General features: G+C 34.2%; 3 protein-coding genes across 7 annotated transcripts; 1 reads left to right on the top strand and 2 right to left on the bottom strand.

Annotated features, from left to right (window-relative positions):
- Window positions 1-306: 306 nt before the first annotated feature.
- LOC106152184 (tRNA-splicing endonuclease subunit Sen54) lies at window positions 307-6,428 on the bottom strand. Its single transcript, XM_013525685.2, has 9 exons — window positions 6,321-6,428; window positions 5,961-6,122; window positions 5,658-5,718; window positions 5,315-5,398; window positions 5,011-5,159; window positions 2,018-2,718; window positions 1,533-1,590; window positions 1,249-1,362; window positions 307-1,023 (listed from the first exon to the last, which is right to left on the bottom strand). The coding sequence occupies exons 1-9, from the start codon at window positions 6,335-6,337 to the stop codon at window positions 867-869; spliced, it is 1,503 nt and encodes a 500-aa protein (XP_013381139.2). The 5' UTR covers window positions 6,338-6,428; the 3' UTR covers window positions 307-866.
- Window positions 6,397-26,817, top strand: LOC106152181 (katanin-interacting protein). 5 transcript variants are annotated; one of them, XM_087003814.1, is made up of 39 exons: window positions 6,397-6,529; window positions 6,966-7,030; window positions 7,290-7,360; window positions 7,488-7,666; window positions 7,839-8,024; window positions 8,410-8,504; window positions 8,997-9,188; window positions 9,466-9,531; window positions 9,810-10,044; window positions 10,357-10,479; window positions 10,693-10,874; window positions 11,296-11,474; window positions 11,686-11,881; window positions 11,992-12,204; window positions 12,508-12,654; window positions 12,861-13,209; window positions 13,476-13,635; window positions 13,847-14,071; window positions 14,365-14,433; window positions 15,150-15,205; window positions 15,458-15,554; window positions 15,734-15,804; window positions 16,358-16,573; window positions 16,861-16,939; window positions 17,240-17,381; window positions 17,654-17,851; window positions 18,392-18,529; window positions 20,618-20,761; window positions 20,989-21,124; window positions 21,377-21,554; window positions 21,914-22,079; window positions 22,252-22,415; window positions 22,687-22,751; window positions 23,030-23,140; window positions 23,726-23,865; window positions 24,091-24,192; window positions 24,451-24,611; window positions 25,336-25,439; window positions 25,860-26,817. In XM_087003814.1, the coding sequence occupies exons 1-39, from the start codon at window positions 6,523-6,525 to the stop codon at window positions 25,904-25,906; spliced, it is 5,454 nt and encodes a 1,817-aa protein (XP_086859940.1). In that variant the 5' UTR covers window positions 6,397-6,522; the 3' UTR covers window positions 25,907-26,817. The 5 variants fall into 5 exon arrangements, with proteins under 5 accessions (XP_086859940.1, XP_013381134.2, XP_013381133.2 ...); XM_013525680.2 differs by having other exon boundaries at window positions 15,147-15,205; XM_013525679.2 differs by having other exon boundaries at window positions 14,362-14,433.
- LOC106152183 (complement C1q tumor necrosis factor-related protein 6-like) lies at window positions 18,742-19,984 on the bottom strand. Its single transcript, XM_013525683.3, has 2 exons — window positions 19,756-19,984; window positions 18,742-19,362 (listed from the first exon to the last, which is right to left on the bottom strand). Exons 1-2 carry the CDS (start codon window positions 19,803-19,805, stop codon window positions 18,927-18,929), a joined length of 486 nt encoding a protein of 161 aa, XP_013381137.2. The 5' UTR covers window positions 19,806-19,984; the 3' UTR covers window positions 18,742-18,926.
- Window positions 26,818-27,642: the final 825 nt, after the last annotated feature.

Below are 27,642 nucleotides of genomic sequence, written 5' to 3'. Positions count from 1 at the left end.
TTATTTCCGCATCATTTGTATTTTGCTTTAAGTTGTTTAAATTCTATCAACTTAATAATTATCAAATTATGCTGTTTTAACAGCTAAAAAGTGCATAATGTACTTTATTAACTGTAAACCATCATTTGAGGTGCAAAATTGATGACATGATTTCATTCCTTAAAAAAATTATCAGTTTTACTTTTTTTTCGTCAACATATCAGTCTTGGTGAATATCAAAAATAACTATGAATAAGTCTAATGGTTTTATTTTTTCTTTAAAAATTTGATGAACAAAACAAAGGAAAAGACTACATTCAAGAAAACTAAGTAAATCAGTTTTATTTAAATTAATGATATCAAATAGTAAAACATATTTAGGCATTGGTATAACATGTCAGAGTACTGCTGCATTCATTATCAAACATCTTTTTTCATAATTAAAGGGCTTACACCTTTTCATATGAAATTTATATTTCACAATAAATAAATTGTAAACAATTCATAGAAATATAATATATTCTATTTTACCCCAAAAACGGCATTTATAGCAATTATTCTGAAATTGGTGCTTGTCATCAGACTATGTGACCTCCATAAATAGCTAAACTCTGTAATTATCTCTTAAGAGATCATTATCTCTTAAGAGATTATTACAAAAAAAAAACAATCTTTTTAGAAAAAAACAAAAAAACAAAACAGGAACTAGCTCTGTAGAGATGCATTCATTAACCATTGGTAAACTTGTATGGGAAATTTGTCATTTACCCCAGGAAAATTCATTTTTTGGCCAAAATGTTGTTATCCTTTTAACATAAAGTGAACAAGGACAGATGTTCCTCAAAGACACACCTCTGCAGTCCAGAAAATTGTGGCCACTCAAAATATTAGCCCATGGTCACATCAACAGGTAAGGAAGTATAGCAATATTTATAGAAGGCTATATCTCCATGGTCTACCACAGACCAGTGAAGTGGTACACCATCACTGCATTGCTTCTGTAACCCAATCAACTGACCAAGGTCTGGAGGTTTTTCTGATGAGCTGAAATGTTAGACATTTGCCAAAATAGTTGTTCTTTTAAATCTAAGTTTTCTGTAATGTAACTGCAATGTATGGATATGAACATTTTAAATACTCTCTTCTCTAGTCTAGACTTTAAATCAACCCAAAGAGTACACTGCACCTGAAGACAAAAATCAGAATTGCTATCTACCCGTTTACTGAAATGTACAAGTTAAATAAATAATATAATAAAACTCTTCCTACCTAATTACGCATATCCTATGATCTGGAAGACCTGGCTGGGACTTTTTAAAGTTGGAGTCTGGTTTAAATACATCAAAACTTATTTTTCTGCTCCCAGTAACTACAGATATTTTTCTGAAACATGCAATTACGATGAAGCATAAATAAAAGAAAATTTATGCAGAATATTAAATTGTGAACACAATTTTAAGCCAATGATATTAACTTGTAAAAAAAAACTTTTCTTTCTTAAAGCAAACTATTGATTTACTTGTTTTTCTTGCTAATATATAAAAATAACTTACTCTTTCTTCTTATTTTGGTGGATATTTTCAATAACTTGAAGATGCTCTAGTAAATTACCTATGAAAAACATAAATAATCATATATATTTCTTTGTCTTTATATGCTAGTTTTATAAGTACACCAAAATGTTTCTTTATTGTCTTTTCATATGATAGGGGAGACCATGCTAGTTGGACCCTGGGGTAAGTTGCCCCCCCCCCCCCCCCCCCCCATCAATTTATGAAAAGGCAACTATGTGGTAAAAAAAAAATTGATCACATCATTTTGTAAAGTGACTGCATCCAATAATGCCAAGAAAGCATCAGCTGTACAAAAGTTATATATAGGCACTGAGCCCAAATGAAAGAATTCTGCATCTTAAAGTAACTTTATTAAAAAGATTTTAAAATCTATTTTCATAGGCTTTTGATGGAATATACTATACGTATAGGGCATCAAACTGAAGCTCATTGTTTCAAGTTTCCAGCTGGACATACGTACTCACCTGTACAAGTAGCCATGTCAGGTGTAACCAATGGGGTGACCTCTCCCTGCCACAGCACCCCAACTGGAGACTGCTCAACCCTGAAATCTGTGACCATTTTCCTGCACTCTGCCTTGTATTCACTCCAGTTTTTAGCTTTCACCTGTGCCTTCATGACTGAGGCATTCATCAGGGAATATGTTAGGTTATTTGTTGTATAAATATGACTGTCATCACCATCATCATCTTCATCATTGCCACCTGTGGCATTTTCACCAGAGGAATGTAACTTACGCACATCTACCATGCATGAATTTGGATTTATTTTCACACCAGATGGGAGTAAATTTTTTCGAGGAGGCATCATTTGCAATGTATGTGTTTGCAAATCCTTTCTTCCAATATCTGGGAAGTTGATTTCATCAAAGTTCCACATCGTATATGGAAGGAAGTGTTGTACAGATTTTTTTGGAAGCGAACCAGCCAACTTTTCTGTTTTATCAGTAGAAGCAATTGGCATATCATTATGAGTGGCATCAGATGTCTGATCAGGGATTTTGTCACACATCTCACTACTCTGTGCATTAAAACTTTCTTCAGTTTTGCTTAATTTTGAAGCCGTATTCCCTGCATCATCCATATTTTTTCTCTTTTTGCTGTATGAAATGTCACTAATGTGCTGATCCAATCTGATCTGCCTTTCATATGCTGTCACAGAAGACCTGGGAATAAATGATCGTCCAAATGTTTATTTTGTATCATTTGTTAAAGGGATAATAACCCTTCGTTTCGGCCAAAAAATGAATTTTCCTGGAGAAAACAACAATTTTCCCATACTTACCAATGGTTAATGAATCCATTTTTACATTCAAAGTTAGTCCCTGTTTTTTTCCTAAAAAGTTTGTTTTTTTGTTGAGTATAGCCATCAATGGAGGCCACGTGGTCTAAAGACAAGCTCAGATATCAGAATAATAGCTATAACTGTCGTTTTTGTGGTAAAACAGAATATATTATATTTCTATGAGTTATTCACAATCTTTTTATTGTGAAATATAGATCTCATACGAAGAGTTATTATCCCTTTAATCCAAAGGTGGCCATTAAATAACAATATCACTGGAATAAAGGCACATACATGCATGATAATACACATGTATAAACACACATACACACGCACACACATACACAAACACAAACTCATAGACAAACATTCAATAATACAAGGCAGCAAAGCTGTCAAATGTACAGACAAAAAGCAGGAAATAACAAAAAAGGCTACTGTCAATTCTGATGCAAAAGTACATTATGTTAAACTGCAAATTCAACATCAAATTTTAATTATGCTCAACAGGTAATACCAACGTAAGTTAAATGTGTAACAAGCATAAGGCTTCAGGCCCAGAAAAAGAAGCCAATTAGACTGCTTTTCCAACTCAGGCTGCATGTCGATTTTCGAACTTGACCTGCGTTTTAGTAAGATCGATTACTCCTGAGAGTTTCATGACAACAGGCCTATCGGTTTTCCTTGAAATGTGTTTACAGTGCTGCATATATGTTGAAAAGTGAAAAAAAAGCATAACTTCTACAATAATGGCCCGATCATCCTGATTTTCGAACTTGACCTGCATTTTATGAAAATTCATCAGCTCTATAAATATAAAGCCCAAAAGTAAAACTGCCTTCCACTTATCATGTTTACAATGAAAGTGCAAGGCGCCGGCGTCGGCGATGATGGCGACGACAGACGCAGGTGATGGCAATATGTACAGACACATTTATATATATTTACTGTACTGTTTGAGAACAGTAATTGACATGGTTTTTCTTAAATGGTCACAATGGGAGCAGTGCCCATATTAGTTTTTTTTCAAATTTTGATGCAATATTACATAATTTTTAACAGCATAATAACCATCAATTTTTAATAATAAAATATTAGTATGATGGATATTCAGAAAATGTGACTAGCAAAGGTCTTCAGGCCCATGGAACTTCAAAGTCACAACTTGAAAATGCCAAAATGTAAACAAGACAGCACTGTTCTGAAATGGATTTATTTCCATTTTTAACAATTTTTAACATAAAACAAAATTAACAGTTTACTGCCATTTTTATATGACCAGCTAAGAAAATTGATGAGATGGGAAAAATATCAATAGAGCAGTGTTAAATGTCCAATTTCTTCCGTTCTGAAATTCTGAACATAGTGAATGATTCAGTCTGACAAACTGCAATGATATGAGTTTATTTCCATTTTTGAAACTTTATTACACAATAAACAATAACAAGTTTAACATCATTTTTACAAAATCAACTAACAATGTTGTAAAGATGCAGGAAATGTCAAAAAAACACTTTTACATATCTTATTAATTAAATAATGAAACTGTTAACATGCCTAAGAATTGAATCTAAGGAAATGTAAAAAACAGCATAACTTCTAAAATAATGGCCCCATTATGCTGATTTTTGAACTTAACCTGCATTTTAGCAGGAATGACCACTCCTGTGAGTTTAATGACAATTGGCCTATCTGTTTTTCTTATATTGTGTTTACAGTGTTGCATATATGCTGAAAAGTGAAAAAAAAGCATAACTACTAAAATAGTGGCACGATCATGCCGATTTTCGAACTTGACCTGCGTTTTAGTAAGATCAATTTTTCCTGTGAGTTTCATGACAACAGGCCTATTGGTTTTTGTTGAAATGTGTTTACAGTGTTGCATATATGCTGAAAAGTGAAAAAACAGCATAACTTCTACAATAATGGCCCGATCATGCTGATTTTCGAACTTGACCTGCATTTTATGAATATTCATCAGCTCTGTAAATATAAAGCCAAAAAGTAAAACTGTCTTCCACTTATCGTGTTTACAAGGAAAGTGCACGGCGACGACGGCGACGGCGACAGCGACGACGGCGACGACAGACGCAGGTGATGGCAATATGTACAGACACATCTGTGTCTGTACATAAAAATGTAAATGACATAAATTATATATTTAAATACTCACGGTCCAGAGTGTCTCATGACAATATAACCCAGCCGGGATAAATAAGAATACGTCTGGTACTCCCCCAAGGTCATGGACTCTGACAGAAACATGGAATAAGCCTGTTGAATACTCAGCGGGAGACCAGCATAGTAGACTTCTAGAGAGCACTACAAGATACAAACAAGATAATACTTTATTTATCACTGGTTTATAAGTAATATTCTTAAGACCTATACACTAATAGCAGGCTGACTATTGATTGAAATGCAGTTATTGGGGGTTATTATTTTTTAGCATATGTGTAAAAGCAGCCATATCTTACCACTTCCAAGAGGAACAATGCCTCCTCTGGATAGAGGCATAAGTGGTCACCTTCAGCATAACCCATGTGGTGAAAAAATTTGCCCTACAATGGAGATTTTGCTTAAATCATTTGTTAGTGTTATTAAGTCACAAAAGTGACTATTTGATGTTACTACAACATGAACTCTTTTGCATTTTTTTTATTATTAACATTACTTTTAATATGAGGTGTAGACAAGTCAAGTAGATCCCTTCTGTTAAACTAGCTGATAGGGTGAGGCATAAATGCTTCAATAAATCTTGTCTGGTGCATTATGATTTTTTTTACATAGATTTCACAGTATGCACAACAATATACTTACAGTTTGTTTCAGTTCGATAACCCTCTCTTCAGGCTTCCATTCACCTTGACACAAGGCACCACTGAAATGCAACTAGTTACATTGAGAGTTCATGTGCATTTAAGTTGGCACCATAACTGTAAAATCTTTATTATTGTTGTTGTTGTTGCCAAGAACCAGACAAAATCTGATAAAATCCAACTTAAAAAATGAGGTACAGTACAACTTAAATACACACAAATAAATTTTTTTATTCTCATGCTGTCTTAAAAAAAGAATGGTACACAAGGTTTGTTGATATACTGCTCTACATCTTATACATACATTCTGCCCACTTTTTCTTCTTGTAGTACTTCACGTCTTTCTAAAAAAATTTTCTCCAGTTTTTTGTCTTGTAGCCATGATCCGTCAGGGGCATAGTCTTTGTGTCCGCCTTTCTGTGGCAAGTCTGTGTTCCTGTCTCTATATTTAGAGAGTTCCTTTCCACTGCAAGTGCAATAAAATACCAACAATAAAAAAATTAAAACATGCAAATAACTTATGAGTTATAACATTGCCATCTGAATTCAATTTCGATCAAATGAACTCTGTCCCATACTACAAAGATAACACATGTCATACATACTGTCAATGCATGTAAATAAAACATGCCAATGTTATATTGAGCATATTTCTATAATTTACCTTAATATCTTTGCCATTTGCAACCCAGCTTTCAGTTTCACGTTCCACGCTTACAAACAGGAAGTTTACTTGCGGTTGCGCAGTAGGTCAATTCTCGCCATGTTGAATACTTCCTGCACGTTCAGCAATGTTTATGTTTGATTGATCGTTAAGCTAGAGAATGAAGTTACGTGAATTGTGATATTTTCCTGGAGAGATTACCATGGAAAGTAAGTTGCATTTACCTGGCCTGGCCAACAACCCCATCTTCTTACAGTTTCTATGTCTACAGTCTGTCTATTCTCCAAGTTTTCCAGTTTTGACAGCTGATTGAGCGTCGTACATGTCGTACATCTTTCATCGATCCTTTTGCAATATTTAACTTAACTCATATATACTACGCCTTTTAGTATGTAGTAGCTTTCCTATATTTATCTTTTTATTGCCTTGTCAAGTTTGGTATTGGTCCATGATCCAGTTTGGTAATGCTTTAGTCTTTTTATTCAATCTGTGTGCAGCAGTGCTACCAGTTCTGCACACCGTCTGTAAGTGACGTTACATACTGGGGTAAAGCTTAACTTACTAGTAAGTGATATCAGAGAGCCTGGGTTTGTGAAAGACAACCATTGATTAAGTTTGATTTATCTTTTTTATCTTATATTGAAGGAGGGAGAAAGCAATGGGGCCAAGGAGGGTATGCCAAAGCTCACATAGTCAGTGAAGATGAAAAAGTATGTGGTCATGTCTGTTTTGTGCTGTGCAACTGTCATTCTTTCTATCAGCGGGTTTTTTATTTTTCATTCGTAGATTTATTTAGTAATTTAGATATATATTTCAACATTAACTGTAAGCAGAAAACACATTTTTCCTAAAGTACTTAGATATTCTGTTGTCAGGTAAAATTTTTGAATTATACAGTAGTTGCAGTGGTGGTGTTCTTTTTGTTAGGTGTATTTTGTGGTCCATCTAGCTTATCAAATCTTGTTACAGGTTAAAGCAGTAAAGGAAGAGGTACCAGCAGGCTATGAAGAATACTTGCTATTACTTCAACAGAGAAATAGGTAAGTAAATGTTACCACTTGAGCCTATTGTTAGAGGATGCTTTCATTCAATCTAACTTGTTAGTGTCAAGAGACAAATGAATCCAGTCATATAAGTTAATTTATTTTTCTTCTTTCCTTCAAACAGATTGGTGAAAAAACTGAAGAAGAAAAATAATAAAGAAATTGAACTTGAGAGGAAAGAGCAAGGGTTCTCACTGTATGTGAATGGAGCTAATACAGGTGCTAGGTCCAGGATGGGAGGGAAGGCCATTACCCCCAGCCCCAGGACTATCAAACCCACTCCTAAGCCTAAGACAGCAGGGGGTAAGTTGTGGAATTGAATAAGTATTATGTATTTGAACATGTAGTGTAAAAGCTTTTTTTCAACATGGTTAAAATAATACTCTTGCAATTATGGATAATACATGTATATACTAGTACCTATATAAACTACATTTATACAGTAATGACTAATAGTCAATAAATAATTTTTTAGATATTGCCAAAAAGAGAAACCTAGATATGCATGATCTTGCAGAATTAGAACGATTGGAGCAGGAACAGAGTGAGAAAGAGAAGAGGGCACAGACAGCTCCCAGTAAGGTGCACAGGAAAAATTGGCTGGCAGGGTCAGTTCAGATAAAGACAAGTGGAGGGGACAAAATGAAGATTAAAGCACCTGGTGAGTCTAGTGTCAAATTCAATTTATCATTGACTCATTGTCATATTCTCTGACCACAGGGTCCGCTAGTACTCTGTTACAAAGTTATTGTATTGCACCCTGTGGGAACTGAGATGTTCAAGAGGAGCGCATTCCTCACCAGACATACCCTTTGTATTTGTCACTGTGGCAATTTATGATAATATGCTGTAGTTTTCCTAACAATGCGGTTATTCAAGAAAACAAATGGAACATTTCAGTCACGTCACTTTTTGGTACACACTTTTAGTATAATATTTGCATAATTTTTGCTTGGTCCATTATTTTCTCTAGAATTAACTTATTTTTTATTGATAAATTTCTGCAAATTTTACCAAGTTTGCATTTTAAAGAATTTTATTTCTAGAATTATTGACAGGAAACTATGAAGATGACTTTGAGGAGGAAGAATTAAGTAATGAATCTGATGATGGAATTGATAGTGAAGATGAACATGAGGAAGTAAGTAACTAACACTTGATTAATATTTGGTGAAGGTCTCATTGCTGTACAAAATATAGATTTTTGATATCCACACATTCTTATGATATTGTACATCCAGAACAAATTACCCTGATTTTTACATGAATGTTTCAAGTTAATGTTTGCAGTAAGTGTCCTTACAAAATGTATAGGTCTATATTCAGTGGAGGTGTTTGAATCTAGTCAGCGATTTTTAAGTCAGACATTTCCATGGAATTGATTTAAATCACTTGGGAAGTGTTCAGAATGGAATATTAATAGGCACCAGAGCTGAAATTGATATTGCATGGTTTTGGCTAGAGAAATCAATGCAACCTGTCATATTGATAAATCATTGCTGCCACACTAACATGTTTAAGTGGGAGTTTCAGCTAAGTGTTTCTCTTTACCTTTATCATGGGTTTTGACACCCTCATAACTCATCATCATGCAATATTGATAGTGATGAGCACTTAATCCATATCTGTGCAGCTAACCAGGCACATGAGCAGATTTGTGGACAGCCACAGTGGAGAGGACAGTAGTGACTTGGAAATAGATGCTTCCAAGTTTGACCAGGGAATGGGAAATTCTGAAGACAAAACTGCAGCAAAGAAAGAAGAAGAAGAGGAAGATGAGGATGAAATTAGTGAACACCTCATGCTTAGTATGGATGACGTGAAGGTATCCATGGTTTACTAATTTGAAGGGATAAGTGGTGGTATTGGAACAAAATCCATAAAGAATGTTGTTGCATGAGAAAATCAATCAGGGTTAGCAGTTTTCTTCAGCATTTAAAGCTTGTAGTTTACATTTTAAACAGATATTTATTCTTTTAACTAATTTATTGTAAAATTTTCACACACATACACATATATACACACTTGCATGCACTGATGTGCATTCACACAACAACAACAACAAAAACCTGTTCATTTTGTATGTTTTTTTTTCTTATCAGAAACTAAGGCAAAGTATGGAGTTGCATGCAAGTATACAACAGAGCATTGCTGAGGAGATAAGCAGTGTAAGGACACATGCCTTCTTGTATATTTCTAGAAAAAAATATATTTTGAATTATATTGAATGGGCTTAATTATTAATAAAATCATTTTATTAAGTAACAAATATTTGTTGCATAAAATCCATCATTGTTATTATTTTCTTGCTTTCAGTCAAATGAGGTAATCATTATGAAGTACTAGTAGTAAATATAATTTATGTCATTGAAGAAATTTAAAAATGCTCCATGTAAGTGAAAAATGTAAGTGTTGAAGAGTCATATATGCTGCTGATTTCACATAGGGAGAGGAAGAAACTGGAGGTCAGAGTCCCATACCAGAGAAAGTGACAGAGAAAAGAATTGCTGAGGTAGAGGAAGATATGGTAGCAGATTCTTTTGAAAGGAGGAGGAGAGAAGAAACGAAACATGTGGCACAGTCACAGCAGCCAGTTGAGAAAGTAAAGAGACAAAAAACGTTGGAGGAGAATCCGTGGGCTCCAGGAGATATGATAGTGCTGGAATTTGGTCCCAGCATTGGTACAAAATTTTCATATTTCCAATTTCCAATGTACTTGATCCAGAGTTTGTGTCAGTTATGTGAAATAAGCAATGAAAAAATAATGGATTGAGTTTGGGTTTTATCTTAAATTTATAGGTTAAGAATATGCTTTCCCACTGTTTATTTTATCTGGTTGAGTTGAGTGTATTGAATTATTTTTGAGGTTTTAAATTTGTTTCAATAGATTATGCTTATTTACTTAAAGTTGAAAATCCACTGACATTTTAAAAGTGTGTGGAAATTTCAACTTTTTTTAATGTTTAGTAAATTTACTGTTTTTACTTTTTAAGGTAAGAGAAAAGAAAGAGATTTGTCATCAGGAAAAAGAAGATCACTTGCAGAAGATCCACCACCCAGAAAACCCAAAAAGGAGGATTCTAAGCCTGCTTCTAAAGATGTTATTCTGGCTCCTGGTAGGAGTTTAGCATTATTTTAGCAAATAACAACAAAAAAAGAGACATGCCTTATTTTTGTTTACATATTAGTATTTTATTTATTTCCTTATCTCTGATATTATTTAATAAAGTAAAAATTTTACCTGAAATACAGCATACCTGATGACTTAAAATTGAAATTAAAATATTTATGAAGAGCAATTTTATTTAATTTCAAATACCATATTGCAGACCAACCACTCAGAAAGCCAAGCCGTCCACTCTCTGCCAGTAAGAAGAGTAAATCCACCAGTTCCCAACTGGACAGCACAGTTGACCGCTCAGCTGTCCTGCAAGCCATCCAAGCAGAGAATGCAGAGGTGGAGAAATATGCCAGAGATACCAAGAGTGCTCCGTCCAGACAGTCACAGCAGGTGGGCAAATGTTTGGTTTTGTCTTTATTCTTTTTTGTTATTGTTGCTGTTTTTTTTAAACTTTTTTTGTAATATCTTTATGCCACTGATTATAGATAGGAGATGAGTGCAGAATTATTCAAGATGTTGTAGTATGTTTTCAAGTCAGTAGTGAAGGGGAGGGTTGGGTGGAAGGCACGATACATCAAAGTTTGCAAATCAGTGGCAGGCAGAAAAGAAAATAACAGCATGTTTTGAATATTTATTTTTCTTGAATTAAATATAAAATGAAAGGGAGCATCATAGCTATTACAAATTTAGTCTCAGAATTATATAAAAAATTGGTATTTCACTTTTGTTGTCAGGTGATGGGCATTTAGATCAGATAAATATGGTAGAATATACTGTTTTAGTGTTTTAGAAATAACATCTTACCTTTCAGGTATCTCTGCCAATGAATTCTAAATCAGAAAATGTCCGTCCAAGCTCTGTGACTTCCAAGCTGCCAGAGAATAAAGTCCCTGATGCAGCAGAAAACATTCCAGTAGATGTCTCTCCACCACAACTTAGTGAGGAGAAACTCACCAAAGTATTAAAGAAAGTGCTTCAGATGGAAGGGAAGTAAGTATAACTCAAGGAGTTCCATTGTTTTATGTTACACATAAAAACATTCTAACTTGTATTTGCTATATTTTGACATGCAGTGATGTAACACTGTGTGCTGTTGTAAAGTGTGCTCCCCAGCTCACCAGTAGTCATTCATGTTCCCCCTGTCATTTCTTCATGCATCTAATCATGCAAAATAAACCACAAATATAAAATTACTTCCTAGGCAGCAGAAAAAACTTCTCAAAGCACTGTCCAAGATTGAAGACACAGCCTCTGCAGAGAATTCACCCAGATTATCCTCAGAAGCTATGTCCAAGCCAAACAGCCAGGATGTTACTGGAGTGGGGGAACAAGCTATTTCACATCCCTTCGACAAAAAACGAGGTGGTTCCATGAAGAGGCAAGTGGCAATTGACGGGGTAAGTGCTGTATTTAGTGTACATTTTTTTCTTTGTAATTTGTATGAGATTCTGTAAGATGTGATAAGCTTCTCAACAAAGAGAATTTTCTACTGGTCTTCATCTTCCAGGTATCTCCTAACCCAGTTCAATCAGAAGATATAGTTGAGCTTCACCTGGTGCTGCTTTCTAACTGGGGACACCCGAGCAGAATCGGCCTCACTGAAATCCAGGCATTTGATAGTGAAGGGAATAGAATAGACCTTACCTGTGGGGATGTACAGGTTTATGGTGCCAAGGACTGCAAAGGGGACTTAGACAATCTGTTTAACGGGAGATTTAAGGTAAGGAACAACTTGTGGAAATTAAATTTTTAATTTGTTATAGAGATGCTGTGATAATTCAGAAGGTTAGCTTGGGAATCTAATATTGTTTTATTTTCTGTTTTTCCTACTATTTTCTGTGATACATCACTAAGTTAAAAAGGGAATACATATATGTTTATGTATTATTAACAATAGTCTCTTCTTTCCTGCAGGGCTTGGTCATATATCAATATTTGTATCTGTCTGAAGTACCAAATCATAGGATAAATAGAAATCTGGTAATTTTGTAATATCTATATTTTATGTCTTCACTTTCTTCAGACTACTAAGGAAAGGAATATGTGGAGCTGCTCTTTTGTACCTGAGAAACCAGTTGAGATCACACTCAATGTAAAGCGAGGCAAAGACAGCTCTAAAGAATTTGGAATCTCGAAGTTAAGAATATGGAATTATAACAAGAGTCTCAATGTGAGTGTGCCATGCTTAAAAATCTAGTGTCACTAAATGAATTACCTGGACAGGTGTTTTGAAGGCTTCATTTTGTCATAGGTTGTAAATATATCTTAAGTAAGAAGAGAGGAGTCAATTTTTTAACATCAGAATATTATAAAATGCAACTGATTTTTTTTTAGTACAAGGAAGTATATAAGAGGTGTTTTCTTTGCACATTCCAGGAACTTTCAGTTGGAGTTAAGGCTATGCAAGTGTTTTTGGGGGCAGAGTTGATATTCAGTGGAGACATAGACAAAGGCTGTGGAAATCAGGTGTTTGACTACAGTAAGACTATAGTATTAAGAGAGGATGATACCTCTGAATCAAATCAAAAGGGAAGCGATAGTGCAGCTGTGGGTAACCAGCTGGCACAGGGCAGAGTTGAAAGGAGTATGGATGTCAATAGATCTGTGACTGTCACTCTCAGTGACCACTCTCCAACCAGGCCCGAGACCAGGACACTTGACCACTCCACAGGAAACTTACAGTTACCAGTGGTGGATGACACCACAGCCTCAACACACGTCAGAGGTGATCATGAGTTTATATTAAATGAAATTAAAATAGAATGTTTGCTGTATTCTTTTTTTCTGTTAGTTTGTTTAACTGAGAGGGTTGAAAATAAATGATTGCTCATTTAATTGCATATTTTTTATCAGTTGCTTTTTAGTAATTTTTAACTCTTTTAAAACAGTATTTAGGAGTTTGTGATTAGTTACTGTAAACATGTTTTCTGTGTTTTGTTAAAACAATTTTTCTTCAATTCTGTACATATATGTGTTGATATTGCATTTAAGCATCAATCAGAGCTTCAATATCAAAGGAGACCAACCAAAGTACCAACCCAGACCCCAAAGTGATAACAGCAAAATCTCCCAAAGTTTCTAAAAGAATGGCAGCAAATTTTGACCCACAATCGAAAGACCAGCCTTCTCCTAGTCCAAGAAAAAGTGACAGGTACTTAAATGAATTGGTTTTGCAATATAAATAAAACATTATTTGCCTATGTAAAAACTTATTGATAAGGATTGTTCTGTTAAGTAATAATGTTAGATATGTAGATTTATTTGTTATCCAGAGAAATTATTTTCACTCTTTAGTTTATTTTTACTGCAGAAAAAAATTAACTGTGATTAAAGAAAGTATTAAATTCATTTTGGGTTTTTAGTAATCCAAAACTATCCCAAAGTAAATCCAAACAGAAGAACCCAAAGGGAATAGAAAAGACACCCAAGGCTGATGAAAAAACAATAACACCAGAGAAAAAGACGTCAAAGGCTAGTGAAAAGACACCAAAATCCAAGGAACCAGTATTAACCACAGATGTGCAGGACTCTGTCAGTGACAGTATGGATGGGGTCTCCATGTTACAACAGATACAGGAAATTACTAAGTATGGAGAGAATACAACATAAGCCTAGTAGATTGAAATTAATAATATATGTTTAGCAGATGAAATGCCAAGTTGATGTAAAGGTATAATTGATAACATTGGAAGATAATGTATTTAATAATATATTGCTCTAGATGTGGTGTGATTAATTAACCTTGATCTGTAGACACATATAGTCACATTATTAATTTAACCTGTGTGTTGTGTTTGCAGTGAGACAATTTTATACTGTGTTTTCAATAGCACTTTGATTTTTGTATCACCAAAAATGTCTTCTTCAATCTTCCCAGTAGTAGAGCTGGTAGCCATAGCCCAAGCAGACCCCAGTGGCTGGAATCTAGTGTAGAAGCCAGTAGACCCCAGTAAACATGCTTCCTAAGTACCCGTAGTGCCATCTTCTGGCAGCAAAATATATCAAAATGTTTTAGTTGCAAATCTTTTTGCTCATGTTGCGTTCATGAAAAGATGCCTGTCATTGATCAGGTACAAAAATTATAGCTTATGCTGATTTATCATGATTTTGCCTATAATTTTGATTAATAACTTGATAAAAATGGTAATGATGCAGGTAAGAGGCAAAATTTAAGTGATTGATCTTTAAAGGTTGGTGGTAATGATGCAGCTGAATATTTATAGTGCTAAAATTTATACCGCACATGGTGCTTTTACAGCATTTATTTTCCATCAGTCGGTACATGGATTTAATTCATTTTCATATTTTGCCACTAGGAGATGGTACTAATATATGTCCTTATGTACTGAACAAATGCAAATCTCACTGAGAAATATAAAAAATCTGTTTGTTCTGTTTGCCTTTTCTTAAAAGTGTACACTAATTCATTACTAAAAGTTACAATAGTACTGTTGTGGAATTTTTGTTTGAATATCATGTGTGTCTTTTATTAACAAATTAACTTTATGAATTTACAAAATTATTTAATCATAGATATTTTGCTGTTGACTCTGATTATTTTCGCAAAGGAAAATTTGGTATACTATTCATTTTATTTGTGTTTAATTTGTTTTTTTCATTGATAGGTGTCTTATGTATAATGTTTTAATTGTTTGTTATTAGTAGTGGACCATCAAAGCCTAAGGAAGTCCCTAAGTGGTTAAAGGCAGAAGAAATAACTGGTGAGATATATTTATTTACTGAGCAATATTTTAAAAGGTCAAGAATTATTTCATGCTGAAGATAGTTGGATGGATTAAAAAAGGTGCAAAATTTAACATTAATTGTGTTTTCAATTCTCAACCACATAGCTCCTAGTTGTACATCTGATTTTGGAATATTGTATTGGCCAAGGTATTTACACAAAAAGATACATCATGCATAATGACTTTGATGCACTGTGCATTAAGTGACTGTGAGTCATTTTCTTGCAGACCCTTTCATTGCTCCCCCAGAAAGCAGAGCAGGGTCACGTTCCAGCGCTCAGCCTCAGACCATAGATGATGCCCTGCCCATGTGGCCGAGTGCAGGGTCAGTGTATGATTAGGGTTTGTTAATTGTAAAAAGTGAACAGTTTATTGCATGTCAACCTCAGACATTAGTGAAAATGATTATTTTTCAAAATGTTAATGGTAATTGCCTGTTGATGTCAATCTAACTGTGTTTGTAGACTAGGATTTCCAAACTGAATGCACTGTTGTTATTTTCAGAGTGGAGGCACTGCCCACTGTCCTGGACCCAGACACTGACGGGAAGAGGGACAGGAGAAAGCATACCCCAGGTTGTTGTGCCTTTAAATTCAATAGACCTTTTTAAGAAAATAAGCAAAAGAAAAAATGATCTGACTTGAAAAGCTATTCTAGAATATACCAGTTAGCCGTGCTTCTTTAAAAGCATTTCTGTTGCATATATTTTGGCCAAGACAATTATTCTTTAATTTTGATTGATTTGATAGCATTTGAATTCTATACAATAACTGAATTTGGTTGAGATCTGCATCACAACATAATGACTGAAAGTATAATCTGTAATCTGCCATATTGTTTGCCGCCTGATTGATGATATGTTTCCTTTACTCTGATTTGTTACATGTAGTAGTCTGATTGAAATCTTTCCTTCGCTATCAGTGGTCAAAAACCATGGATCACTTCCTTGAGAATGTTTAATAATTACATCAGAGTTAGATGTTCAGTTTTATTAAATCTCATATTCCATGATTCAAGGCCCAATTTTTATTAAGATAAAAATATTAAGATTTAAATTCATTCAAGTGACTTTCAGCTACTCTCTGTATGTTAGAGTAATATTCCTTGTGTATGTTATATTTCCATAAGATCATGTCGCTGATGAAAATGAAGAATTAAGATGGAGGCAAAGGCAAGTCTCCATAGACTCAGACGATGAACCACCAATGAAGAAAATTGAGCAGAAAAGAGAGAATCACAGGAATAAGAAGAAACACCTCAAAGAGTTTAGTCTTGAAGAGTCTTGGACATCACTGGACTTATTTTCAAAGTCTCATAAAGGAAGGATATCAGTAGATTTTGAAGGTGATTGCAAAAGATTCAACCAATCCTTTTTTTTTTTGTAAAATACTTCATAAAAGAAGAAAATATTTGATGGAAATTGATATCATAATTATTTTGATAAATAGTGTCAAGAAGATTTTTTCTCAAAGAATCAACAATATAATGGTCAACTTTTGAGTTATGCTCTTCTTAAAGGAACACATCTTAATTTTTTTGTATGACAATGTGATATTAAAGTTTCTAATTAATGTGCAGTTTGGTCTATTGATTGAATAATTATGTAAGTTATGATTTGTCAATTTTTTCAGGTGATGCTCTTGATGAATATTTGCAGTTGGAAAAAAAGCAGCCATTTGAACCGACAATCCAGGAAGAAACTGGGATTGAGTAAGGACAGACTGACAACACAAAAAATATATATTGTGACAATCAAATTAAAGATTAAATAAGAGAAATGTCACACACATTAATCACTCTTTTTTCATTAAAAAAAAAGGTATACCTGATCCTGAACTGTTGAGGCTGGTTTATGGAAAGTAATTCTGAGAACAGTATTAGATATGGTATGCCTTGGTAATAAAGGGACAGAGGTTGAAATTTTCAGAAAAGTAATATTTTCCCTTTACAAAGGTCCAATGCTTATTGTGTGACTTAAAAAATGTTTAAATTATTTCCTTTGTTTTATAGAGAGGACTTTATGATCCCCGAACTTCCATTTGGGAAAGAACTGGTGATAAATATCAAGTCTACTTGGGGTGATAAACACTATGTGGGTCTCAATGGTATTGAAATCTTCAGCAGTAAAGGGGTGCCAGTTCCTGTGGCAAAAGTAAGAGTATAAGAAATAAAGACTTCTTGTCTTTAAAACGTACATTTAGGAGAGCTTGTGTACGTTTTCAGTAACATAATGCTATCATCAGTTGCCTTCCATTTTGCAAAATCCAACCAGTTTTTATAGAGATTGATTCAATATTTATGAAGCTCTTGATGAATATTTGCAGCAGATATCTGTAGCAGATTTCCATCATCTGTTGTCTGTGGAAAATTCATTTCTCACCTATGTTAGTGATATATCATTGTGAAACATGTTTGATCTTGCAGATTTCAGCTAACCCACCAGACATAAATGTGCTGAATGATTATGGCAAAGATCCTCGTGTAGCAGCTAATTTAATTGATGGGATCAATAGGACCAGAGATGACATACACATGTGGTTGGCCCCTTTTACCAAAGGAGGAAACCACTTTATCTATATTACATTTGAGGAACCATGCAAAGTGGCAATGGTCAGGATATGGGTAGGTGACCAGATTTAGTTTTGCCTGTTGACTTATTATATTCATAGTATGGATTCATGTAATTGGAGAAAAGATAATTCTCTTGTGAAGGAAATAATTGTCTTTATAACATTCGGTAAGATAGGAAAATTGAAGCCAAATGCATGAAATAAAAGTATTTTCCTGGAAAAAGACACCTGTAATTTTGGGTAAATAGAGTACTACTGGATTATTATGTTAATTGAATATTGAGAACAGGATATAGGAAAATGGATCCTGTAATGATATATTTCTCTGAAAAGGAAATATGAGTTTCATCCCTTCATTAAGCTTGCTTTTAATGGAGCTACTCATGGCAGGGCATTAAGACAAAGTCATGAATTTTCTGGATAATGTGCTTTGGTTTAAATTACTATATTTTTTTTTATTTCAAAATAAAATGTTTCAGCAATGTGAAAAGGCTAAATTTGTAAGTAGTGATGGCATTCTTTTTTGTCCTGCACCCTTGATCACCCAAGAAAAACAGGAATTGGTATTACTCACTTCTTTCTATTGTTCCAGAACTACAATAAATCCAGAATTCATTCTTATCGAGGTGCCAAAGATGTGGAAATGATGCTGGACGGCAGTTTCATCTTCAAGGGGGAGATAGCTCGTGCCTGTGGTGGGGTCATGGGAGGAACAGAAGCTTTTGGGGATGTGAGTATCTTCATGAAACAGGGATTTTAAAACATATATATATATATATATATATATATATATATATATATATATATATATATATATATATATATATATATTTTTTTTTTTTTTTCTTTCAAAAATCCCATTCATCTTAATATTTCAGAGCATAGATTTACCATGTATTTCTTAGTGAGTGAAAATCTTTGCTCAAATTTAAGACTCTTTATTTTCTTGATATTACAAAATTGGACATCAAAATAATCTCTTATCAATAAAAGGTTCAACAGTCATGAAGGTGCAGCCAGATTGAATTTAAAGTATTTATAGATTATGAATTTAAAGTATTTATAATTGCCGAGCTTGTCTGAAAATGTGAAACATTCTTGGAAATAGATTTTCTGCCTGGTAACTTTTAAAGTTCGAACCCAGAAAAGGTATTGTAAATCCTTGGACCACCTTGGCCGAATATAGCCGAAGTTGCTGCCAAATCCAGCCATACTGTATCTCCTTCCATCAGTGGCACAATCACTTGGTTAGATGCCATAGCATAAGGCTTGCCGTATGCATGTACAGATACGAGGTTTTCAGTGTTCTTGTACATCCGTACCCATGAAAACCCATTATTTGTAGAACTCACAGACATTGACAGAACATAGGTACCTGACTGTGGAGCTGTGAACTTGGAGGTCTGTTGGTTAAAGCCACCACCTGCATTAGATAGTATTCTATCAAAGCTGATGATGGTGTCGGCATTCAAAGGTCCCATGGAGGTGTTCCTCATAACTGAGAAAGCCACAATCTGGGGGTCACAGATGGGCATGAACATGTGCAGGAAACTTGGTCTGAACCTATAAACATGTATATATATATGTCGGTATGTGTGTATATATGAAGATAATTATGAAGTTATGAAAAACTTTGTTGGAATAGAAAATGATTTGTCAGTTTTCCTGTCGTTTCCGACTATTTTAGAAAACTAACAATAATCAACACTATGTTGTGTTCCTTTGTCAGAAGCACCCTATAACTACATGTTTTTGGACCACTTTCTGCTTCATTTGGCTGAGGCTGAAGTGAAAGGTTACATGTATTATTTTCACCTTGTATTATTTGCCCTTGCAGGGCAAAGCCAAATTTGAATTCATTGTTTTGCAAGGGTGTGGCTTGCCTTTGGTATATTAGCCCATGCAATCTGTATAGCCAATACTGCTTTTATATATAAGTAAAAAAAAATGTATTACCTGCACATTGCCCTTTGCCATATCCACTCAAAACTAGGCATACAATACATATTGCTGCTTGTACTTCATACGCCATCTTCAAATATTATGCCTGCTGTAGAAACTGCCTGTTCTAGGGGTTGAATTGAGTAGTTCTTAAATACCTTGGCTGGACCAGTATCCTGGTGTTTTCAATCTGTGTTAAATGTGAGTGTTAAATGTCATCAAGGATAAGCATGATTGAGTGTAACCAGATAGACGTGCCAATTTCCTGGAAATTTATACAACTACATCGAAATTCTGTAATTGTAAAATTATCTCCGGCAAGGATGTATCTTACTTTGATGACATGGCATGCTTCATGTGTAGTTGTTTATTAAAAAAGTAAAAAAAGGGTCTGTTTTTTATGCACTCCATTACATCTCAGTGCAGTTTACACTAGATCATAATATGTGTGGCCTAATTTGGCCATGATTAAGACAGGCTGTAGTCACTCTAGCATCCCTTTGTACAATAATAAGAAACAGATATGATTTTATTGGCATTATAGAGCATGCAAGCGAGGCATTCAAATATTCATTTATGTCTCCATACAGAAACAGTAACTTTATTTTTGTGTCTCTCCCCATCTTAAATTTTGCTTTTACTAATAAGTTTCCAATACACCTGTCCACCCTGTGATTGCCAGATTTTTTGTTGTACTTTGAATTAACTGGATTTGTTAAAAATTCAAGACTAGCGTTACACACTGCGAGTAATTTTACTAAAGTTTTGTGGCACTTTGTCTGCATATACATGTATACCAGTCTTTGCTGTCTAACACCTGTTTTACGAATAAATTTTTATGGCAATTTTAATTTTTCCTTTTTTCATTCTTCTTCAGACTATACTGTTTACTGTTGATGAGGAAATCTTGGAGGCTGTTTCACTCAATGATGAAGCTTATGAGGCAGAGGCTTTTAGTGAGGATGAAATGGAGGATGATGTGCCATTTGAAAGGCCAAAAACAGCTGATGAAGAGAACCAGGTATTATGCATTTAACATCAAAATTTTAAATTTGAAATTAAGGCGTGTATTTGTGAGTTTTGAAATTATTGAAAAGACACCTGAATTAGTTCACTTATTTTAATAAATGATTCAGAAAAGTAAGAAACAACTTTAATCACTATGCATTACTATTAATGTTATTTTCATTAGGTGTTTGCCTATAGTTTTGAACAAGCATTTAAAATGCTTAAGTAATGTACTTACAGGATCGCCCATTCACTTGTGCAGTAGGAACAAGAGGAAGAGGCAAAATTGAGACACAAGATGTCAGCACTGTTCAACCCCAAGATGATCATAGTCATATATCTTATGAAGGAGAATTAGTGGTCTACACTGGGCAGTGTATGCAAAGGATTATTAAATATTCTAAAACTATCGTTAAACATAAAATTTTGTATCAATAACATTTGATTTTTTTAGTCTTTAGAATGTCTAATCTCATCTAAAAAGAGCCCTTGTTGCCAGGATTGTCAAGTGCATTTTAACCAAAAACATAGCCTCTGGACCATCAAATTAAAGTAAGTGACAGTCAAACCATGTTTAAAGGAAGAATAAAATACTTTACTGAAGCATAATTTGATGATCCAACTTCAGGTCTCCAGTTAAACTTCACCAGCACATGGGGTGACCATCACTACCTTGGTTTGACAGGGCTGGAGGTGGTAGGGAAGGATGGAGAGGCTTTACCTATTACCATGAATATGATAGATGCTAACCCCAGGGATCTCCATGTCTTACCAGGCTATGAAACTGATGACAGGACATTGGACAAGTAAGTCCTCTGAGGTTGGATGGGTATCTTTTATCAGAGATACAATGTTGAGATATGTACATGCACATGGATTTTGTAACTTTGAAATAATCTGACATGTTCCAGCGCATAGATATCAAACAGTGGAGTGTTCTGTATTTTGACTTGAGCCTTCCTTCCAGGTGCACTTCACTTGAACAATCCAGTTACACCCACTGATATTAATTAACAGTTTAAGGGATTTAATGCAGCCATATCATGATAGCCATATGAGTGATTTCCCTGTTTTGAATCTTCCCTGTGGTTTATTGCACATCTCTCTTTATTTGTTAAAATGAGACATCATTTATACTGGCGATATGTTATTTTCTCCTATGCAGGCTGATAGATGGGACAAACATCACTATGTCTGATGAGCACATGTGGCTAGTGCCATACACAGAGGGAGAAGACCACTTAGTGACAGTGGACTTTGGCCAGCCCACTGCCATGGTAGCTCTAAGAATATGGAATTACAATAAATCTGCAGAAGACACATACAGAGGGGTAAGATGCTCACAGATTTAACTTCACATATAAGGGGGAAAACAGAAAACCAGTTGTTTTTTTTTCTGAATTCAGAAAAGGGCTTTTCATTGTAATTTTTTTCCCTATTTTCTAGTGTCGGTATATAAGCAAAACAGCAATTTATTTTCATAGATGGGTTTGTAAATTTCAGGCCCAGATTTTGCACTGTACTCTAGATGGGAAAGTGATCTCTCCTCCCAGCGGTCACTTGGTCAGGAAAGGTCCTGGAAACTGCTTCTTTGATTTCATGCAGGAAATTCCATTTTCTCGACAACCAGAAGAAGTTACTTTCCCAATGCTAGATGGAAAAATGAGGTCAGTTGCCATTTGTACATGGTTTCAGAATTAGTCTTTTCTAATGAAGAAATTCAGGATCCTTTGTAGCGTTGTATTCTTTTAAACTATTCAACTATTTTTAATGTTCTAGCAGAATGGATTTCACAGGGCTGCATCTTTACACTGTTAAGATTCAAAATCGTTTTGCTTTTTGTTTTTTAATGAAAGTACATGTACTTTATGTAAAATACAAGTGTTATCTTAAGTGTATGGATGATGATATTGAGTATGTTTTCTTTTTGTGAAATAGGCAAAGTAAAGTAGTCACTGAAGAACCTAGTCAGGAGTATGAAGCTGTACAAATGCCTTGTGGGTGTATCCTTTCTGAATGATATCATTTTTATAGGATGAGTCCACTTTTCTATCCTGTTGGTTAAGTATATTTTCAGTGATATTCCCAGTTTTAAGGATAAAAAAAATAGAGCCTTGTCAATTTTCATCAAAATGAACCTGCTATTTTTAGCAGAGAATACATTTATAAACTGGCCTTATAAAAATTAACTTAAAAAGCCAAGTTACACAATATTCAATACTCAAATTGGTTTGTGAATTAGTAAATAAGATGACAAGGGATGTATCTTTAACCTATTCAGTTATCTACCAACTCCATTTCTTGTCTACTTGGGGAGACCCCTATTATGTAGGCCTGAATGGCCTGGAATTTTATGATGCTGCTGGAAACAAGATTGACCTTGTGGAGAACAGTAAGTCAAAATAAAAACTACATGTATGTTTTCTTATTTTTTAAAATCTAAGTGAGTTTTGTTTATTGTACATAAATCCATTGTAAAAAATGGTATAGAACTACATTTTTATATTACTTTATAAGCTATGCCTTATTGTGGGCAAATCAACCCACATTGGTTGCAATAAAGAAAAAATTATAATCTGTAAAAAGGGAGCCCACTATTACTGCACTGGCCTTATTAATACAAGAAGCTTCTGATAAAAGAAAAGCTTTTCTCAACTGAAGGGCACCCAGTCACAATTATTACATATATTATTTCATTTATTTACTTCTTAAAGGGATGTTACAAGATGTACTTATCTTAATTATGTAGTTATTATATTGTAGTTTAATGTGATGTATTGTAGCAAGCTGTCATATTCAAGCATGCGCACACGTGTGTGTGTGTGTGTGTGTGTGCATTTTTTGCCTGTACAGGCTGGCGCATAAGTCACACAATAAATATAATGGAGAAGGTAAAACTGCATTCCATAAAAGCCCATGTTAGCAAGAAACACCAGACAAGAAATATGATTACTGCTAAAAAACTCCTGTTTTGCAGATATTGCTGCTTATCCTGATAGTATTAATGTACTTGATGGAGTTTCAAATGACGTGAGAACTCCAGACAAACTAATTGACGGTGTTAATGACACTACAGATGGAAGACACATGTGGCTGGCACCTATACTTCCTAGCTTGGTAGTTTTTTTTCTTAACATTTCCTGTTAACATTTTCAGTAAAGTTTATAATAGATCCAGTACAGAAATTTCTTCTATTTACTATTATAGTCATTATGATAACTGTTGATTGACTTTGAGATAAACAAGAGGCAAGCTGTACTTTAAACAACTTGTGTTATTGGTTGATAACAAATTGATGAAAAGGCAATTGTGTTAGCAATTGTGTTGAAATTTATGTTTCAGATGAACCGCATATTTGTGATATTTGATGAACCTCGGACAATTTCTATGATCAAACTGTGGAATTACAGTAAAACTCCTACTAGAGGAGTGAAAGACTTTGCAGTAAGTGTTTTTATTGATAGACTTGTACTCTTTTGGTTCAAACAAAATGTTAAGGTACCCATTGCATTTTTACCTTTATATGTCGGAGATGTTATGGTGATTTTAATGCACACTTAACATTTTTACATCCAGTAATGAAAAGGAAGTTGTTTTCTGTCTATTACTGTAGATAAATTCATTTGTAGCAATGATTTTATTTCATCAACTTTCTTTTAAACTCAACAAAAATGGTCATACAACTCTGCGATTCCATTGCAGCTGTTGGTGGATGACTTGCTAGTATATAATGGACAGATTGGTCCCGTCCAGAGTGTTGCCCGAGGTATCCTGCCGACCTGTGACCTCCCTCAGCCTTACCACACCATCCTCTTTACAGATGACAAACACATAGCTCAGAGAGAAAGGCATACTGTGATCAAGTAAGCCCTTTGGACATGTCTGGTTTTTGGTTGGTGATAATTAGTTGGTGATGCTTGTCATGGATATTTTGTATTACTGGCATATTTATATTCCACTGCCTTTCAAGAGTATGTGTATTTTCTTCTTGCATTTTATACGCATTGTTTTTCGCTTACCACATGTAGTAGTGAATACAAAACACTCTCTTTTAGAGTGAATTTTACTGTTACTGTAACAGTGGCTACATTTTTCAATATGTATTATAGAATTATCTTATCAAATTTCATATCTTATCAGAGTTAAGTTTTTCATTGATGATCATTGTTGAGTTTGATTTTCAATAATGTTTGTCTGCAGACACAGTAAGATGTCTGTGCATAGTATTGTCATCGCCTGCTTCTGTCCTAGTGACTGGAGGTTTAGGTTTTTGTTTATTTTCTTTGTATTCACTTATTTTCCATATTATGTTTTTGATTTTTTGCTTCAAACTTATTATAACCACTATGTAACTTAAACTTGTCATATTCTGATCAGTACGTTTAGGCTTCACTAGATTAAAAATACAAAAAGTTTGTTGAAAGTCAGAAGATGAATTTTGTTGAGGGCAACCAAAAACAGGAAAAACAAATAAGGTGAATATCATAGCAGACCTTAGGGGGGAAATATCAAAGGCTTGATCAAACAGCATGGATTCATTAAGTGAGCATCCCTTATGCACAGTTTGTCTCTTATTTTCCCTTACAGGAAGCAAGCTGCTGATCAAGATATTCAGTTGACCAATGACATGACAGTAGTCAGCCATTTTAATAATCCGAAAGAGGCCACATCACAAAAAACAGTCAACCAAGGTCTGTCACTACATCCTACAAGGACTTTGATTGAATGCAAAACATAAGTTGGCAGTTTGTCCTTTAAAAATTATATATTAAATTTCTATACTTTCATGACAGTCCATTTAGATATTGTTTACAAAAGAATGAAAAATGTTTTTGTGTAAACCAAAAGCTGTTCACATTTACTGTATAATTTGCAACACTGAGAAATGTTAAGAAAAAGGTTATTATAAATATGATAGTTTTACATGTATTTTGAAATATGGTTCAAGTTTAGTGATGTCCTATACAAAACTCATATATCTGTGGCGATTCATCTCATGATGGTCAAAAATGCACTAAAAGTAATGATTTAAAAGGAAAATCCTCTGCCTTTGGTGAGTTTACTGTGCATATTGAAGTTAATTCAAATGACAATTTCAATTCTCATTTCAGCTCTGCGACCCACCACTAGTGTATCCAACAGAAACAAGAAGAAATGATTGAGTTTGTTGTGAAGAAGCCCTAAAAGCCAATAGAGATGTTGGATATTTGTTCTACTGTTTTAAATTTTAAAATATTAACTCTTATCAACTACTTGGAATGTAATATTCCACTTAATAATAAAGGATTTATGTTTTTAGTTTGATACAATACTAGGCAAAGGTGCTGAGAGTATTTATGTAAAAATACAAGTTAAATCAAATGGATTGAATCTCCATGTTCTGTTTTTTAGTTGTTTACATTTGATGCAAGTACCCTGATGAATTGTCAAAGCTACCAAACAAATCTTTATTAAAGAATTTTGGATTAAGTGATATATAATTTTAGGGCTCTGAAATACTTGCAGTATTTATCTTTTGACTCAATTTTATATGGATCTTGCATATCTAGTAAACCTCAGACATGGTGAGAGCAATATTTGCTGTAAAATTTTATAAATGCAAGAGTGCTTCTTAAGAGTGAAATATTGTTGGCACTAAAGTAGGAAACTGACTTCGTCCTTCAATTTAAGCATATTTTCATGGCCTAATTTATATTTTTATGGGTTGTTGTCATTTCTTGTTAACCAAAATTATTAGATATTTTCTAGAAGTCTTTAATTAGTAAATTTAGGTATTGTTCTTATACTTATGTAACTTCCTGAATGCATTTTCATCTTTAAAATCAATTTTGAATAAAAATTTAAGATATTAAACCTTGGTTTAAGACTACTGTAACAATTTTTTAAAATCCAAGTTTATGAACAAGCCATGGCATCATAATAGTCTTAAACAAAGAACAACTAATTGAACAGTACTCGCGTAATCTGTAGGCATTTGAAAATTCCCCTGTCATATTTTTTTCTTGTGAAGCTTCTGTTATTTCCCCAATACAGTGATTAAATTCTTAAAATAAAAGTTAATCTGAAGTATTCATATTTTAGTTTTTTTAACCTTCCCAGTAGCCATGACACTCAGAGCACCTGCATTATGCATGTCATAAAGCAGTGACACAAAACACTGGGCCACGTTGTGTAATGAATTTAGAGAAAAAGCTTAAAGGTTGGGAATGCAGTTGTGATCCCAAATGATGAAGGCCAGATATGAAGAATCAAGTATGAATAGTGAAAATTTCACACACACAAATTGCGTAACTTCAAGAAAAATAATCAAATATATGTGACAAGTCAAGCCTTTCTTGGCGTAAAAAAGTAAATGGTCAGAAGAGCGTAGCTTGCATGGGAGGGGGAGACGGAGGGTAAATTGATACAAGATCCTATAAATATGGTGGGGCCCAAGTTGTAAAAAGCAGCATGTGCAAATACTAAAAGTTGAAAAAGAATGAAGTTGTGTGAGAATGGGGGTAATGTGGCTGTCACCAACTGTGCAAGTAAGAACTAGAGCAGAGAGATTTTGAATATGTTGCAGATTTTTTCTTTTGGACATCCATAAAGAAGTGAATTACAGTAGTCTAGTCGAGATGTAACAAGGGCTGCTGTCATATATCATTAATTTGTTCTTTACCATCCAAAGCCCTGAGATTGAAAATACAGCTTTTCAGGAAATTCTGAAAAATGTAAGAAATTTCTACAAATTTAAAGAAAACCAATCTAATCGGGACGTTTTTATCATGTGGTGTACATTTGGCCCATGAACCATTTTCGTAAATTCGAAAAGTAACTCCCAGACCTTTTGTCTAATAGAACTAGTAATTATGGTTAAAATTATTGCAAAATCATTTGCAAATATGCAGTAAT

The sequence above is a fragment of the Lingula anatina genome, chromosome 2, assembly GCF_051362555.1.
Source record: "Lingula anatina isolate TDL-2025a chromosome 2, LinAna3.0, whole genome shotgun sequence".
NCBI lineage: Eukaryota > Metazoa > Brachiopoda > Lingulata > Lingulida > Lingulidae > Lingula > Lingula anatina.
Note: the sequence above shows the minus strand (reverse complement) of the source record. Positions and strands in the feature narration are given on the sequence as shown.